At 45.1% G+C, this 17693-nt stretch overlaps 1 protein-coding gene across 5 annotated transcripts in view; it reads right to left on the bottom strand.

Moving 5' to 3' along the window:
- Window positions 1-17693, bottom strand: part of KDM4B (lysine demethylase 4B) — a 203598-nt gene that overhangs the window by 51027 nt on the left and 134878 nt on the right. For all 5 annotated transcript variants that reach the window (XR_004692781.2, XM_035119108.2, XM_035119112.2 and 2 more), the window contains exons 9-10: window positions 16052-16248; window positions 7933-8105 (exon numbers count right to left, since the gene is read on the bottom strand). Coding sequence is in view for 4 of the 5 variants with exons in the window: in XM_035119108.2 (XP_034974999.2) it covers window positions 7933-8105; window positions 16052-16248 (370 nt within the window). In the remaining variant the exon portion in view is untranslated. The remainder of the gene's footprint in view (window positions 1-7932; window positions 8106-16051; window positions 16249-17693) is intronic.

The following is a 17693-nucleotide window of genomic DNA, read 5'->3' as shown; positions in this document are numbered from 1 at the left end:
CTACCAAAAATTAAAACCAACCACCTCTGTGGCAAACACCAGGGATGGAATTCTATGCCACACTAAGAAGATTGTTCCACCAGTGCAAGCATTTCTGCTTGGCAGACAGAACAATATCTCCTTTCCCAGTGTGCCGTTCTGGGGGGGTTCTCCCAAGTTGCCCAAGCAGATTTGGGGAGATTTGGGTGGGGGGAACTTAGCTGAACCTGGCCCAGGAAATCTTAACCTGGCATCTAAATGACAAACAGGGCAGAATCGGTTACATCTCTCTGGGGCTGAAGTTCCACAAATGCAACACCAGTCAAAATTGCCTTTAAAAATGCTGAGATTCTCCAGATTTTATGTAACACACCAAAACACCCTCTTTCCCGAAGTCTCTGATGGTGCAGGGAGAGAAAGCAGAGCTTCTGCTAAAACTCTTAATTCCATCTCTGTGCTACCAACACCCTCCTTGTGTAGAAGAATACATCCCTCACCTGTTCCCAAGACGGGTGACATTCAGTGAAGTCATGTGAAGACGTGCTTCCAGTACAAATGATTCAAGAACACAGGCAGGTTTTAAACAAAAGCCTGCAATGACTTTCATCTCCTCTCTCAGTGTGAAGAGAACAGGAGTTAATGTGAATTAAGGGATGGCACAAACTGAAGTAACCATTAATGCAAACACGGCCTAAGTGAGTGATGAGAAAGTAGAATGCTCATTGTCAGGCCAGAGAGAATGAAGAGTGAACAAAGCCTCAGAAGTGACCATGAAGAAGTTATAAAACTCAACATATAGTTTGGGTAGAAACATAGGTAAAGGTAAAGGGACCCCTGACCATTAGGTCCAGTCGTGACCGACTCTGGGGTTGCGTGCTCATCTCGCATTATTGGCCGAGGGAGCCGGCGTATAGCTTCCAGGTCATGTGGCCAGCATGACAAAGCCACTTCTGGCGAACCAGAGCAGCACATGGAAACGCCGTTTACCTTCACGCTGTAGCGGTTCCTATTTATCTACTTGCATTTTGACATGCTTTCGAACTGCTAGGTTGGCAGGAGCTGGGACCAAGCAACGGGAGCTCACCCCGTCACAGGGATTCGAACCGCCGACTTTCTGATCAGCAAGCCCTAGGCTCAGTGGTTTAACCACAGCGCCACCTGGGTCCCCAAGGTGACCCTGGGCCGCCACCTGGGTAGAAACATAGTCCATCTTTTATTTTTATTTTTAAAAATCCTGTGTGGTTTCCAGATTGCTGGGCTCAGTTTCTTCTACTACTCTAAAAAACGATCTAAGAACAGGCAAGAGCTCCTTTTGTGGCAAAAGATGAGTCTTGGCTCCCTGATGCCTTCAAGCCCAGCAGTCAGACACTCGGTTTAAGTTCATTCCATACACATAAGCCCTGCCATTACACGCTGGGCAGTCAACAAAACTTGGGAAATGAGGCATTGAACAGAGACCCCTAAATCACTTCTCTGCCAAACTGCTTCTCCTGCAAGGTCTCTGAAAGCAGCGGCAGCAACGTAGGACATGAATCAAGCCAGGCATTGAACTGGGGTCTATCACAAAATGCCAGTGATGCGTTTTTTTCTTTTTCTCCCAATCCTCTCTTCTCATCTCTTTCCTGTCCAGTGCCCCCACCCTGCTCAGAAGCTACCACCATCCATTTTATCTCCCCACTGTCAACTCACGAGTGCACTTTTGAGATCGCACGCACACTCCATAGGCAGATAGATGCCTCAGTATTTCCCCATCTAGACAGAGGGCCACCCATAAAACAAAAGAGCACTCCCTACCCCCGATTGCCACTTTGTTTTCCAAATATTTCATTACATATACACCCCCAAATTGAAATTTCTGCCAGCCCTTCAGTGGGTCATGATGGCAGCTGCCTCGAAACTGCTGCCTTTATTGCATTTGTAGTGAATTAATGGAACTTTATTCCCCCTCCCCCAGTAGCTTCATGAATAAAGTTATCAAGTCCATTCAAGGAACAGTAAATAATAGATGTTCCACGGGGAAAGCGCCAACCCCTTCGGTACGCACGCACGCACGCACACAATTTGATTCTTGAGAGATTGTTTTTCACCTACAAGATGTCTGGACAACTATAAAAGGTCACTCTCCTTTACGAATAGGGTACTCAAAGGGGAGTGAGATGGAAGGCAAAGAGAAATGGGGAACTGTAACCCTCATCAGGAAGATTTACCAGCTTGCTTCCCAATCTTGAGATGCTGACATTAAAGCCCAGCAAAGGCTACAGGCCAGGGCTTAACACATTGCAAAGCCCGGGGAGGGGGATCAGCTAAGCCAAAGCACAGCATGGGGCTCTACGAAATGAGTAAGCTTGGAGCTAGATGAAGTTGTTGAGACTCCCCCTGCAGAAGCCTATTGCTGGCAGAAGTCTGTGTCACAACATTTCCCAGAAGCCGGTTATTCCAAGAGCCTTATTTACACCAATTTATTTAAAAATAAAATAAAGAAAAGTTAATGAGATCTAGCAAAAAATAGTCAGGGGTGCATTTGTGTAAACAATACTTCAAGATAAAGCTGATTTTGAGGCACTGCATGAAAGGAATTCGAATTTCCTTAGAGGAATGACTGCATCAAATGAGAAGTCAAATTGGATCTCTCCCTGGCCACAAAATGTAAGATTGCATTTACACTCGGTGTTGGGTAGGGGGTGGAAGCTGCCCCCCTTCCTGCAATTACAATGCACTGTCCTTCACTGACTTCTAAACAGGTGGCTTTGGCAGCAGTCGGTGGCATGTGGGACTATTTCAGAGCAGGGGTGCAGAAGCTTTTTGGCCTGGTGGACCGGATCTTTTCTCCCCCCCAATACCTCTGGCAAGCCAACTTTTGAGAATAATCTGATGTCATTATGACATCACGTGATCAACAGGTCGGTTACCCCTGAACACACTGGCACTCTCCACACTAGTGATCTCAACATCTGGCACTCGGAAGCCTTATCCTCAGTGGATCTAATTCTCTTTTAAAGCCATCCACTTTTGTGGCCCTCACTGACAAATTCCATAGTTCAACTACACATTGTGTGAAAAATATAATTTGTCTTGAATCTTCCAACTTCCGGCTTCATGGGATGCCTACCAGTTCTGGTATTGTAAGAGAGAGGGCTTGCAGAGAGCAGCCCACTCTGCTTACTTCCATCAGATGGGAGAGCAGCAGCAAGTCTGGGAGTTCAAATCAGGAACAGGAAGGGTTAAGACGGGTCCAGGGCTCTGCAGAGTCCTGGTGGCTCAGCTCCAGGTTGGTAGCAGGGAAGCAGGGGAGGAGCTAGCTTCAGCAGGGGCTGGAAAGGAGGGAGGAGAGAGAACGGCACCTCAGGAGCCTGGTTTGGGACCACGGAGGACCCATAGAGCCAGGAGGAGGGGCGTTTGGAGTCTTAAAAGGGGGGTCAGAGCCCACGAGACGCCATTGTGGGCTTCTGCCCCATGCAGAGCAGACATGATTTGAGACATCTCACCACTGTATATAGCATGCACAATAAAACTATGAAAATCCAGAGGATGTGTGGAGTGCTTACTCGGGAGTAGCCAACACCCCATCTGTGACAGGTATTGTGAGAGGGAGAATGGGAGAGCTGAATGGGAACCAGTCCCCTTCCCTGAGCAAGGCATGGTCCACCAGCTGACTGCTCCTCTGCTGGATCAAGGTGCTGGCCCTTTTTAGCTTGCAATCGGGGTTCTTTGTCCAATGCTTCCTGTCTTTAGCCACTTGACAGGTATGGTGATGGTGATCAATATTTTTTCCTTAAAGAGGCCTGCTGCCTGAGGCCAGACCCATGTCAGGTTGTCATTCAGGAGTATGTTGTACTGTTGCCACATGTTCCACGTGCAGGAGTCCATTACCCTCTGGGAAGAGCTTAAATCAATCTAGTCAACAGCCAAGGGTTACTATCTGAGGGCTATATACACGCTTCAGGTTCAGAGGCAATTATGTCACTGAATACCAGCTGTGGGGAGCGACAACAGGCCCAAGAAAGCAATTTGCCTTTGTGTCCAGCTTATGGGCTTTCTGGGAACATCTAGTGGGCCATTGTGGGGAACAAGATGCTGGACTACGAGATGAGCCTTTGGTCTGAATCCACAAGGTCTCCTTTCTCTGCTTCTAGAGGGGAAGCTGCCCTAATTATGAAGAAATGTAGATATAACGATTCACAGAACAAACAGTTCATAGGCACGTTTTGGAGAGGAGTCTGCACTCCTAACTCTTTTCCAAGGGCGGATTCACATCACTTCATTTCTGTACATTTCATGACTGGCAACTGTACACGCAACCATCTCCATGAATGAGAACTGTATTTGAGGGCCATAAAAAATACTCTGAGGTTGTCTGACGCTACTCACAGATGAATTGCTTGACGCTTATTTCCTTCACACAATTTAGGGTTGTTGGTTTTTTCGCACATTTACTTATAAGGTCTGAGTGGGAGCCTGAAGAAAAGGCTGGCTCTCTACTCCAGAGCTCACAAAAAACAAGCACTGCTTCCTAAGGTTTCAACAGAAAATAAGTACCAGTAAGTCCAGGCTGATAACAGCAACATCCTACAAGCAGCATCAAAAGCTACTCAGCCACAAAGTCAGAATTTCAGTAACAGGGCTGGAAGAAAAGTCTCCATCCCACTGATGCAGGCAGTTAAGCAGTTGCCAGTAGCAGAGCTCAGCTCCAATTTAAAAGCTGTTCATCTTGAACACAGCAATTCATCTTCCCCTCTTCTCTTCTCAAGGCTCCTCAGCTCTGCCTGTGCCACTTATCTCTCATCCCCCCCAGGAGACATCGGCATTTTTCAGGCCATTTATTCCATGCTGTAACTGTTGGGGCTCGTACAGAAGCCAAGCACGTCCTGCTCAAAGTGCTGCTGGCTCTTTCAAGATGGAGCGGCAGGGAGTCACTTGCTCTGGTTGTGCAACTCCTTTGCCGCCCGCACACCAATGGCTCCTTGCCTAAGGAGTAAAACAAATGGGTCCAACAAAATCTAGGAGCAACAAGGGTTGGGAGCAGTGTATTGTATTCCTGGCTTTCCTGCACAAAATTATGCCAAAATTGAGCTACTGAAAAAAGAAATATGGCCAGATCCCAATTAAATCAGGGCTGTACAGTGCAATGTTTGTAAACTTTTTTTTTACCCTGCCTTTTCATTTCAAAAAGTGCCCAAGGAAGCTAAATTAATCAGTATTTTATGAAACACAAACACATTACAGTGGTATCTCTGGTTGTGGACATGATCCGTTCCGGGGTGCCGCTTGCACCCCAAAAAGTCCGCAACCAGAGCAGTGCTTCTGCGCATGTGCAAAGTGCGATAGAGCGCTTCTGCGCACATGCAAAGTGTGCAGAACGCTTCTGCGCGTGTGGCGTAACCCGGAAGTAAACACTTTCGGGTTTGCCACGTTCGCAAGCTGAAAAGACGCAACCTGAAGCGGACGCAACATGAAGTATGACTGTGCACACATGCAAGAGTGAAAGAGGAGGACTATTCCCCAAACCTCTGATTGCTAAGGCACACTTCTTTTTTGAAATAAAACTGAAGGCATGCTTCCCTCTTGCAGTCAAAGAGGGTTAACTTTTGGAGTTCCTACAGAGTTAATAGTTACCCATTCTCAGAGAAGCCCACCTGCTCTGCTTCTGAGCATACCTCCCCTAAGTACAGGTAATTCTGCTGTGTCATGAATGACTGGATGATCCAATTACTTCTGATAAAGGCATACAAAAAAAATTATCTCCCCCCACCCCACCCAACATAAGCTATTTGAACAGAATAAATGCAAAACAGGGAAACATGTTGAGAGGCAGCCTCTTCTCTGAGTTCTCAGGAGACTTAATTTTAATTAAATGTGTTTTTCAGAACACATTAATGTCCCTCAACTCACAGTCTGAGGATTAATGGAGCAGAGCCTTTGCGAAAGAAATCTAAGTTCTATGACTTGAACCCCCCCTCCCCCCCCCGGCAAACTAGCTTATTCTATTCCTGCTAGCCATTTTTATGTTGTGAACTGCCCTGAGATCTGTGGGTGAAGGGTGGTATACCAATTTGATAAATGAAAGGAAAATAACGAATGGCAAAGGGTTGTGCAGGATGGTAAAGTGGCACTGCTTTAACACTGGAAGTCCTGCTCAGACACCCTGCTCCCAGTAGCCATGAGCAAACTATAACCTCCTATCATTTTATTTAAGAATGGAAATAAAGAATTTAAGAATTTTTCACCTTCTACTAATCCTCCCTTATTACCAATCAGAGTAATTGCAAACAAATATATTTCTCACCACCTAGTTTTTCCCGCTTGTCAAATTTATTTTACATTTCCACACAGAGGAATTACAAGTTGAGGGACTGCTGATGTTAGGACATAAGAATATGAGAAGGGGCCTGGAGCTGGAGAAGAGCGAAGGTGCATCTAGTCCCGCATCCTATTCTCACAATGGCCAACCAGGTGCCTGTAGGAAGCTTGCAAGCAGGCTTTTAAGTGTTGGTTGTATTGTGCTCTTTATTATTGCTTTTAGAAATTGTGTTGTGCTTTTTTATTGATTATATGTTTTGTGGTTATGCTGCATGCCACTCTGGGTACTGTTCATAGAGAAGCAGGATATATAAGCAAACAAATAAATGCTGATGATGATGATTACACTGCACCCCCTCGGAATTTTCCACAAGCCTCCCTTGTTCTAATGAAAGGTGTAGCAGCCATACAGATGAGAGATTCCACCCTTTCCAAAGTATTGAAGAAAAATGTATGTCTTTTAGAAAAGCTTAAGCAGCTTTGGAAGAAACTTCCAAGGCCTGTCAAGAAAGCTATTTTAGGCTGAATTCTTAATGGCTGTAGTAAATGATGATATATTTCAGCAAGCATAGATTTCATTTTGCCCAATGAGAATTTGACAACTGAATTCTGGAGAAATTGCCCCTTTTGACCCCCCCCCAGGCCTTGAAGGTGTCATTCTGAAGGGCTTTAATGGCTGCACTTGGGCAAAATTGGGAAGCAGCAAAGAACAGCTTGCTTTCACCATGATGTGCACGAGCTGTATGCTGGTTCACACAGCTCAAGCAAACCCTCTTTGCTCCCCCCTTAGTCCAGGGGAAAATGAACCCAGAGATTAGCATTACACCCAGACCCACACATGCAGTTCCTTTCTCCCAGGAATTCTGGTTTGGACAATGCTAAGCCAGCTGCTCTGTGGTTTGTACCCTTGCTGGACGAAGGAAGAGGGCAAGCAGAAACACTTCAAGCTGCCTACACCTACAAACGGTCAGGATTCTGTGTCGTAAAGCTGGGAATGATCTTGAAAGCCATTCCCAGTCAGGTACCCTAACAGCTTTAATCAGTTTTAACGTGGTTTCATATGGTCCTATCTTGAAGATTCTCTAGATCAGTGGGAGAGCAACTTCTGCAGGTTGGGATCATTGCCATCAGTGAGCCACTGAGTCCATTTACGGGCCCTTCTACCAATCTCTCTCTAGAGGAAGAGTCTGGCACCTGGACTGTGATATCCACTGCCAAGAGCCATAAGAAATGGTCCCCCCTGCCCCCGCCAACATATCCTTAATTATATTGTATCTTTGTATGGAACTTAAAGTTGCTTTGGGAGGCAATCTTGGCTGAAAAGTAGGGCATAAACACAGTCAAGGCTTGCTTACAAAGACCGTTGGCATTATGATCATGAAGTGTTCCAAAAACTCCAGTGTCCTATTTATTCACTTGCTGAAGAGAGACAGCAAAGCCTCTTTTTCCAGCAGCTCATGACATTTCTGTGCTGGGAGAGGTAGAGCACTCGGTCCCTGTCTCCACCCGTGTACTCACTTGCATGCAATTCTTTGTCGACTGTGGTTAGCAGGTGATTTCTTAAATTATAAGCCTGGTCTAGAGGGGCAAGAAACATTTTTTATGAGCACTTAGATGCTCATGATACAGAGTTCTATAATGTCCAATAAGCCTTACCCTCTTTGCCATTCAAGGCTTTGTTTTTGTCCTCATCATCCAAACTTGGGACTCTCCTCTGCTCCTCCTTCACCTTCACCTCATCCAAGGCAGTCTCCGTCACCATGTCATCCCCAAGCAACTTTTGATCCTGCGTCTTATGCCTTCGGGTTTGGCTTCGTTTTCTGTTAGCCCTGGATTTGGGAAGGGAAAGAAATGTTACATGTCTCGTGAAAGGAAAGGCTCTGGCGGAGGAAGGAAAGCAATTGCTTGGAAGCAATTTCATAAGAGAGATCAGGATGGCTAACATTGTAATGAGCCAGGCAACGGGTCAGAGCAAACATATAAAGAAAACCTTTCTGAAGTCCACCACTCTCAGCAACAGGCCTGAAGGCGGAGAGGGCTGAGCTTTGTAAATGGGTATAATCACCCACTGTGTACATGAAGACAGAACAGAATAGGTTTCAAATCAACGATACAGGGTGACCCAATCTTGGCTGAAAAACAGGTCATATTAAGGGATGACTAAAGATCAGAAATAAAGGTCTGGAATATCCTGATATTAAAGTCTGGAAAAATGTTTGTATGTACATTTCTTTTAAAAAGCAAATTTTTAAAAAATGCCCCCAAATTATCAGTTCCAAAATTAAAATTGATTTGAATAAAATTGATTTGAATAAAGGAATACAGATTGTTGGTAACCAATGAGAAGTGTTGAAGCCGCAAAGAGATAGAGTGAAGTCGAATAACATAACAGGGATTCAAACAAGTTTACTGGAACAGAAAGCAAGTGATTGTAAGGGAAGAAAGAAAAGAAGAAATATAAATGTACCGTAATTTCTTTCTGGGAGCCTTTTGTATAGAATATTCAAATTACAGTTTGTATCCTTTGAACAATTTTGTGTATCTCATCAATTGTTCCCCCTCTTTATTATTTTATTTTTGTGTATTCAGGTGTAATTTTTAATTTATTCTTTTTCTGTAATTTTCAAAAATAAATAAATGAATAAATTAAAAAACAAAACAAAATTATCAGTTGTAGTCCTGGATCCCCAGAGCTTATAAAATGTTCCCTTCCTTCCTCTCTATCTCCTTGTGCGTTGTGCAACAACAGCTAATATTGTGTGGGTTTTGGGCTTGTTTGTTTTTTTGCAGGAAGCAATGTTGCCTTTACTCGGTGTGTTTCTGATAAAGCAAACACCCTACATGCAGAGACAAGTGATAGCCAAGAGGCGACACAACTGTGTTAGTAACAAACATCTTTCTGAAGCATAAAAAGAAAGTTTTAAAAACTTCTCTGAAGCACAGAAGCAAGATTTACCAACACCTGTCTGTAAACACTCTCTCCCTGACCTCCGTGTATGTATATGTGTGAGAAAATGTGCACATGCATAGTTACATCACTGTTAAATAAGTTGCTTCTTGTTGCTTTCAACCCATTAAGTGTCCCCATGCCTCTGGTTTCCTGCATGCCATTGGTTTCAGCAAACAGTTATGGCTAGAAAGAAAGAAAGAAAGAAAGAAAGAAAGAAAGAAAGAAAGAAGGAAGGAAGGAAGGAAGGAAGGAAGGAAGGAAGGAAGGAAGGAAGGAAGGAAGGAAGGAAGGAAGGAAGGAAGGAAGGAAAGAAAGAAAGAAAGAAAGAAAGAAAGAAAGAAAGAAAGAAAGAAAGAAAGAAAGAAAGAGTCCCCACATATTGTGGTCCCCTCTCCACTCTCTTCTTAGCCACTACCAATGTAGCAACTCAAGGCAACTTTAAATGGTCCAAAACCTACCACCCAAGTTCCACACCTTTTACAGCCTGTCGGTGGTGGGGGTGGGCAACATTAATTCTGTCACAGCAGAACATAACTAACAGGAACTTTTAATGAGGCAACAAACCCAACCGGCTGGAAGTGATGTGGGGGCTAGGTAGAGAAATGCTCTATGTTCAAAAAGGAAAAAAGAAAAACCCAGAAAGACAGACACTAGCAGAGGAATTACTAATGACTAGAGTTGAGCCATATGGTCCCTCTCCAAGTAAGTTTACTTCACACTTACAAGACAATTTGTTAGCAGGAACCCACCAGTGGAACCAAAGTCTTGGAATTTTGTTTCACTAAGATTCAGGAGAATTTGCAGTGCTTCCTCAGAAGGGAAGTGACATAATCTCCCAATTAATAACCAGATGTTTGGGGGCTATATTGTTAGTGATGGGGGGGGGAATTGCTTGCAGAAAATTTTGGAGCAAACTTCAGCTAGTTTAACCCCATCTCTACAAGTAGAAATCAGGAGCTACATGCTTCCCTTTCATGAAGTTACATTGCCTTATGCCTCACAATCCAGGTCTGTACACTCATGTTATCTAAACGTAATGTGAACAAGACTACTTGTCAACAAGACTACTTGAGAATCTCACCACTGCTGAGAATAAATGGGGTAACTTAGCCAAGACCCTGAGGAACTGCCAGTTACAGACATTCTCATGGACTGCTGAAAATACCTACAAGTCCAGCACCCCATGGATGACTCCCACGTTGACCCTCTTGACATGAACAGGAGTATATTCTGCCTAGCTGCACACTTGGTTCGTATCTGGAACCTTTAGCTGAGGAAGACAAATCTCTCCCACATCCGTGACATCAAATCAGATAAGCCTTTCTGTAAAAACTAACATGATGCGGAGGTAGAAAATCTTCTGTTTTCAGCTCAGCCTCCACTGCCTGGCCTCTCACTGACCAGACAGTTCAACATATCCAAGGCACACCATGCAGGTGTCTTGTGGAAGCTAAGCAGGTCCAGATCTGGTTAGTGCCTGAGATGAGGGAGACCAGCTGGGAACCCATCACGGAAGAAAAGGCAAGATTATAAACACAAATGCAAGGAAACAATCCTTCATGTCTTTTCTGGTTTCCTATCCCAGACTTTAAACCGCCCTGTGATCTTCAGGTGAAGGGTGGTATAGACATTGTAATAACAATAACAGTAACAATAGCAATACTCTTGCCTTGCTCTACAGCCTATTTCTCTGCTCAAGGTCTTGCTCATGGCCATTGTTGGCACCTTGAAATAAGTCGCAAGTGAAATAGATCTCGGAGACCTGAGCCACTGCTGGATGCCCTCTTGCCTGCAGGACAACTCCAACCGGGGTAAGGCACAACCATGCTTTGCAGGAAAGAACAAATCGCAGGAGAAAGAAGGGAGACCCCTCTGATATACAAGAATAAGTTTTTTACTGAGCTGAATGCATTTTTAACAGAGTTCTCCCTCAGGGGCACTCTTGAACAATAAAGAACTTTACAGGTAGGTAGCCGTGTTGGTCTGACGTAGTTAAAACAAAATTTAAAAAATCATTCCAGTAGCACCTTAGAGACCAAATAAGTTTGTCACAGGTATGAGCTTTCGTGTGCATGCACACTTCTTCAGATACACTGAAACAGAAGTCGCCAGACCCTATGTATAGTCAGAGGGTGGGGAGGGGTATTACTCAGAAGGGTGGTGGGAATGGGTGATTGGCTGATTAACCAATCACCCATTCCCACCACCCTTCTGTTTCAGTGTATCTGAAGAAGTGTGCATGCATACGAAAGCTCATACCTATGACAAACTTAGGTAAAGGTAAAGGGACCCCTGACCATTAGGTCCAGTCGTGACCGACTCTGGAGTTGCGCGCTCATCTCGCATTATTGGCCGAGGGAGCCGGCGTATAGCTTCCAGGTCATGTGGCCAGCATGACAAAGCCGCTTCTGGCAAACCAGAGCAGCACATGGAAACACCGTTTACCTTCCCGCTGTAGCGGTTCCTATTTATCTACTTGCATTTTTTGATGTGCTTTCGAACTGCTAGGTTGGCAGGAGCTGGGACCGAGCAACGGGAGCTCACCCCGTCACAGGGATTCGAACCGCCGACCTTCTGATCAGCAAGCCCTAGGCTCAGTGGTTTAACCACAGCGCCACCTGGGTCCCTATGACAAACTTAGTTGGTCTCTAAGGTGCTACTGGAAGGATTTGTTTAACTTTGTTTTAATAAAGAACTTTGTGTGTGTATGTGCACCTGGAGGGTTTCCTCCCTCTGGATGCAACCAGCACAGCTGCTGTAACTTTTTGGATCTCCCAATATTCTAATGCAAGACTTAATCATCTAGGACTAGGCAGAATACAGAGGTGAAAGGTAAGAAGCAGCTAAGGGAGAAGAGCTATAAATAACAGTGAATGAGCAAATACTTGACCTGCAGAAGGCCCCTGGTTCAATCCCTACCATCTCCAGGTAAGGCTAGGAAAGGACTTCCGCCTGAATCTCTGGAGAGCTGATGCCAGTTAGGGTAACCCGTACTGAGATAAACTGACCAATGGTTTGATTTCTATAACACAGATTTCTATAAAGGGCAGCATACTCGTAGAAGGATTTGGTTCTTCCCTGTGTTACCACTAAACTTCCTCACATAGAGGCTGCTTTCTTCCTAAAGCGTCCTTGATTTGGGGTAGGGGGGTGGAGCAGGAAACACACACATACACTTGGTTGCATGTCTTGTGGCAGAACAAACCATTTATAAAAACCTTCAAATCCAATGAAAGCCTGTGGAATGGGATCACTGCTCTCTATTGACAATACACTCTGTTGATCAATTAGCTTTAGCCACAATCAATTAACCGTTATGTAAATAGAAGCCATGTTTCCAGCCAACAGCTTCACTAAGTTAGGCAGATTTGGGGACAAAATCAGCTACATGCTTGATAAATAAGAGTCAAGGGCAGGGTGACAAATGGCTCCTGGCAGAGATGGGAAAGTAATGCAAATTTCTTAGGTGCCAGCACACATTTTTAGGAGCCTGCAATATTCTAGTTGTCAGGCACCAGGTCTGCACAGGGCAGGGAAAATCTGTTAAAATTTCTCTCTTTTTTGGCAGCCCAGACACCCAGGTGCCTGGGATTTTTCCAGCCCTGGTTCCCAGAAGGTCATGCTCAGCTGACAGTAGGGCCTGTGTGCCTTGCTAGAGGATAAGAAGGGACGATTAAAGGCAACTTGAAAAACTGGGTCCTCAGCCAGCCATCCTCTACTCTGCCAGGAGCAGACATGATAGGATTGCTGATTTAGAGTTAACAAGGTTTTCAAGCAGAAAAATGGTATTGCTAGCATGGTAGTCTGCCCAAGCAAAAGAAATGCATTTCAGTTTAATACCATAAAACACTTTTAAGCAAGAGAGGTTTGAGGGTGAGGAATGCAGGAAGGAGCAGGAGAAACAAAAGCAAAAATTAAAATAAATAAAAGGTGATTATACCTGTGAGGTTATGAGCTAGCTAGCAAATAATTTGCAGCGGTAAGTGATGGAAGCATGACATACATATATGCAGAGCACACTTGAAGCTGGACTGAGAGCACGAGCTGCTTCATGAGACATAACGACCACAGAGTGCAAGCACTGTTAAGGGTGTGGGTGGGTGTCTGTATCAGCTACATGCTCCTGACAATTGAGAGCTACCAAAACAATGAGGAGGAAAGGCTAAGAGAGCAAAGTGCATTAAGTTGAGGGTGGGGCAGGAGGGGAGATAAGAGAGAGGATAACATTTGTACCTCACCAGTGGTCATTATTCTACTGTGGTGACCATTTAGAGGTCAGGCATCAGATTTGCCATGAATCCTTTACAAAAGGACTAATTAAGCAGACAACTATCATAAATTCTCTCTCTCTTTCTCTCTCTCTCTCTCACACACACACACACCACAATTACCAACATTGGATAGTCTTCTGAAGTGTGATAGGGCCTAGAAGCCTATGCACCTCCTGGTACAGTTGGTGTCCTCCCTGCCATTGTCTGCTTCACAATACTTCCTAGGGAGGTTTCATCCAAGGTATCCAGAACTCTGGGAACTGCATCTGCTATGACCTCTACTGCATTGAGTGCACCATGTGTGTGCAGCACTCTGCAAGCTCTTCCAGGCTTAAATGGAGAATCTCAGTAGTGATTAGGACACTTTCTAGATGTCCATAGGGATACCCTGTATGTCACAATCTATTGAAAAAATGTAAACCGAACCTAGTAATAACAGAACTAACTCCCATACTGGTTTTGTTTTTTAAATAGCTTAAGAGGACATAAGGCCTTTGGGCAGTTTTTTAGTAGGGGCAGTGAAATCCACCGCTGGAGCAACTGGAAGAAATAATGGAATGGGGAAAGGAGAAAGGCACAAAGGCATTCCAAGCCTTCTTCTGCAATAGTAAGGGCTGGAAACTTGGTTCAAAAATGAACACTCAAACTGAGAGGGAAATGTTCTCAGGATATTAAACTCTATGACAGATAAGTCCGCTCTATGCTAACATAAAATGCACAGAAGTGGAGAATATACACACAGCCCTGGCTGTATCAAGATCTCCGCACTAGGATTCTGAAACTGAATCCTGACTGGTATAATAAATTGAGTGTGGCAAATAAGCTTGACACTCGATAGCCATCTAAAACGCAAGAGCAAGCGAGCACAGCTCAAGTCAGACATGTCAACATTAAATGACCTGACAGGGATATTTCAAAATTATGAAAGGATTTGAGGGACTACGATAAGGAACTATATTTTTTATACTAGAATGGAATGGGGGAAAACTAAAAACAACCAAAGCAGCATTCTATCGTCATAAATTAGGTGTTAGCCTGCAACCCACCCAGGTAAGGTTTGTTCTCTTCCAGACAGCAGAAATGCACAAAAAATGCTATCTGATTCAGAAAAAAGTTGAATTAGGCAGCCATTTTATATAAAGGCCCGTCATTGTAGGTATTTTAAAGACTGGCACAAAAGACTGCAAAACATGTTGGGTGTTTTCTATGACACAAAAAAAGCTACCACAGTTGAAAGTCATAAGGACATGGGAGGGAGAGCTTTGAAGGCAGCATTCCAATGGCTTCAAGTTGCAAGAAAGGAGATTCCAACTAAACATTTAGAAAAGAACTTTCTGACAGAAAGAGCTGTTTGACAATGGAACAGACTCTCACGAGAGGTGGTGGTTTTTAAACAGAGGTTGGGTGGCCATCTGTCATGGATTCTTTAGCTAAGATTCCTGCATTGCAGGGGGTTGGACTAGATCAGTGGTCCTCAACCCCCGGGCCACGGACTGGGACAGGTCCGTGGATCAATTGGTACCGGGCCGCCCAAGGAACATTAAATACCATAAAATTAAATTAAAATTATTAAATCAAAACAATCTAAATAAAATATAAACAATCAATGTCCCCCCCCTCAGCAGGCCGCAAAACAATCAATGCTCCCCCCTCAGTGGGCTGCAGTAAAATTATCAAACGTTGACTGGTCCGCGGCAATAAAAAGGTTGGGGAGCACTGGACTAGATGACCCCTTGGGGTCCCTTTCAACTCTAAGATTCTATGAATCAAAAGAATAAAAGCAAATAATATCAGGTGCTCTTGCAGATATTGGGTTTACTGAGCGGGGGGGGGGGTAGAGGGGGTATGTCATATCACTGTATCTATACGACTCCATTGGACAAAACTCTTCCCCACAAGAGAGGATCATGTTTAGTAAGGTCGTGTCACAATATTCCTCCTTTGGCCCAGTGGTATAGGAAGGGGAGTGCAGTGGGTGCAGGCCGCCCCGGGTGTCATCACTGAGGGGGGGTGTGACAAAATAGCAAAAATATGTGTTGTTTTTTTTAAAAAATGTGCTCACGACAACTCCTGCACCCACCGCAGCCCCCTTCCTACGCCACTGGTAGCTAGGTGAGGCAGGGGGCATTGGGAGTCACACAGCGGGGCCTGCAGCGTGCCTGAGCCACGCGCCTCTCCTGAGGGGGAGGTGGGGGGCAGACTGCCTGCAAGCTCTGCGCTGCTTTTTCGAGCAGCGTGGGGCTTGCGTATGCCCACTGCCTCAGCCGCCCTACAGCTGAGAGGGAGGCTGCAGAGAGGCTCCACGCAGAGTGCCCTGCCTTGGCTTGCCCTGCCCCCATGGGCAGTTCACCCCGCCTCCGGCTGCAGGATGCACACGCCGCACCGGGCACCCAAGCAGCTAGCTATGCCACTGCTTTGACCTCCTCTCCAAACTGGAAGCAGATGCTATTTTTCTTTTCTGACAGTTCAGCAGTGACATCCTATGGCCTCTCCAGGACAACTTTGGACATTCTAAGCAAGCAGAGAAGAAGTGGGCACAAAAGGACCCTCTTACTTGCGTAGCATCTTTGCTTTCAGGGCATTCTTCGTCTGCTTCCAGGCTTCTAGCTCTGGGCTGGTTAGAGCTGTAGGTTTCATGTGGTCCAAGACAGTGATGTCTTTCCCTTGCTTCCATAAGTCGTATCGATCAGGTTGGAGGACCCGTACAAAAACATCCATAGAGATTTTCACCATGTCTTTCCGGCACGTGCACTGAAAAACAAAGTCCAGACACCCATTAGTTTAGTGTTACAAGGAAGAGTGGTGGTGGTGATGTACCAACAGAATTGCATTACAGTCCACAAACCCCAAACTGGCTACCACCAGTGTTCAAAACTCCCATTGTTCTAGGCGTATTTTGCGATGAGAAACTTCATTAGCGCAAGCAGTTTCTGAGCTCTGGGCCTAAGATTTCAGATTAAAACTGCAGAGTGGAAGGAAAGGAGGACCTTTTTCTGCCTCCCCACTTCCAGCTACTCTCTGAAGACTGGAGAAGAGACCTTCTTAAGAATATTAGGGGGTGGGCTAGACCATGTAAAAAATGAACATAATATTTTAGCTGCAGTTCGTTCATTTTCAGCTTTGTATTCTAGTTATAAAAAAGCACGCCTAGACATTCCATTGTTGCACCCATGTTTAAGCAGCTGTTTCACTCCTAGCTTTCATATCTCAGTTTCTAACACTGGCTGCCATCCATCAACATCTCCAAGCCCCTCTTGTTCTTAATGAACTGCTGCGAGGACATGGAATATGCACAAACACTGCCTGCTAAAGCTGAAGACAATGGCATGGAATATAGTCCCTAAGTAGAAAGTGAAAAACCTTGCCTACACTTGGGTCCAGGAGGCGGCATGTAGGAAATAAGGGTGGCAAAATGGATGGCAAATACAAGGGACTAAGATGGCAGTGTGGATGAGGAGCAAACTCACCGTCCCAAGACAGGAGGGGATGTGGGCCATTGATGAGAAATGAATGCCCAGGCAAGACAGATTTGGAGGCAGTGGCTGTAGGCCAGAGAGGCCTAAGAGGCAATGGGGTGGGATACATATTTGCACATACAGATTTAAAGTTAACCAACCAATGAGCAGGTGGCTGTCTTGGCTCTTTTTTGAAAATATTTATGGCCCTGAAATTGAAGCAGGCAGGAGAGGAGATGGGGAAGGCTCTCCCTTGCAAGGCTCCCGCTCCTTTGCTGGAGGATTGTCCCCTCCTCCCATTTTCTCATTTCAGAGAGAGAGTTCAGGGCACCACCTTCTGCTCTGCAGTGAAAAACAAGCACCGAACTCGTGAGCAATAATAACTCACCCGCGCCAAACAGGGAGAGAATATTTATGGACGGGCGATTTCCAGCAAACCCAATTCGCTTAATGAAAAATAGCAGAGGACAGAAAGAAAGATCCCAGAATGTAATTTGGCTACGGAGCTGCAGACCGCAGATGGTGCCCGTGTTTCAGGTTCCTGGCTGAGCTGAAGCTCTCCCCAGAGCCTCCATCAATAGTAGCTTAAGGGATTTGTATTGAACAGCTTTCCAATAGCCCCACCCCCACCCTTAAGTAATTAAAAAAAGGCACCTGAGTGTGTTCCCAGGGAGGGAAGGGGGGGCAAGGCACTCATAAAGCTGCATCAACAAACCCACTATTGCCCTGCCTGACTCATAT

Source organism: Zootoca vivipara, chromosome 6 (assembly GCF_963506605.1).
Source record: "Zootoca vivipara chromosome 6, rZooViv1.1, whole genome shotgun sequence".
NCBI classification, from domain to species: domain Eukaryota; kingdom Metazoa; phylum Chordata; class Lepidosauria; order Squamata; family Lacertidae; genus Zootoca; species Zootoca vivipara.
This window is presented reverse-complemented; position numbering and strand designations above follow the sequence as displayed.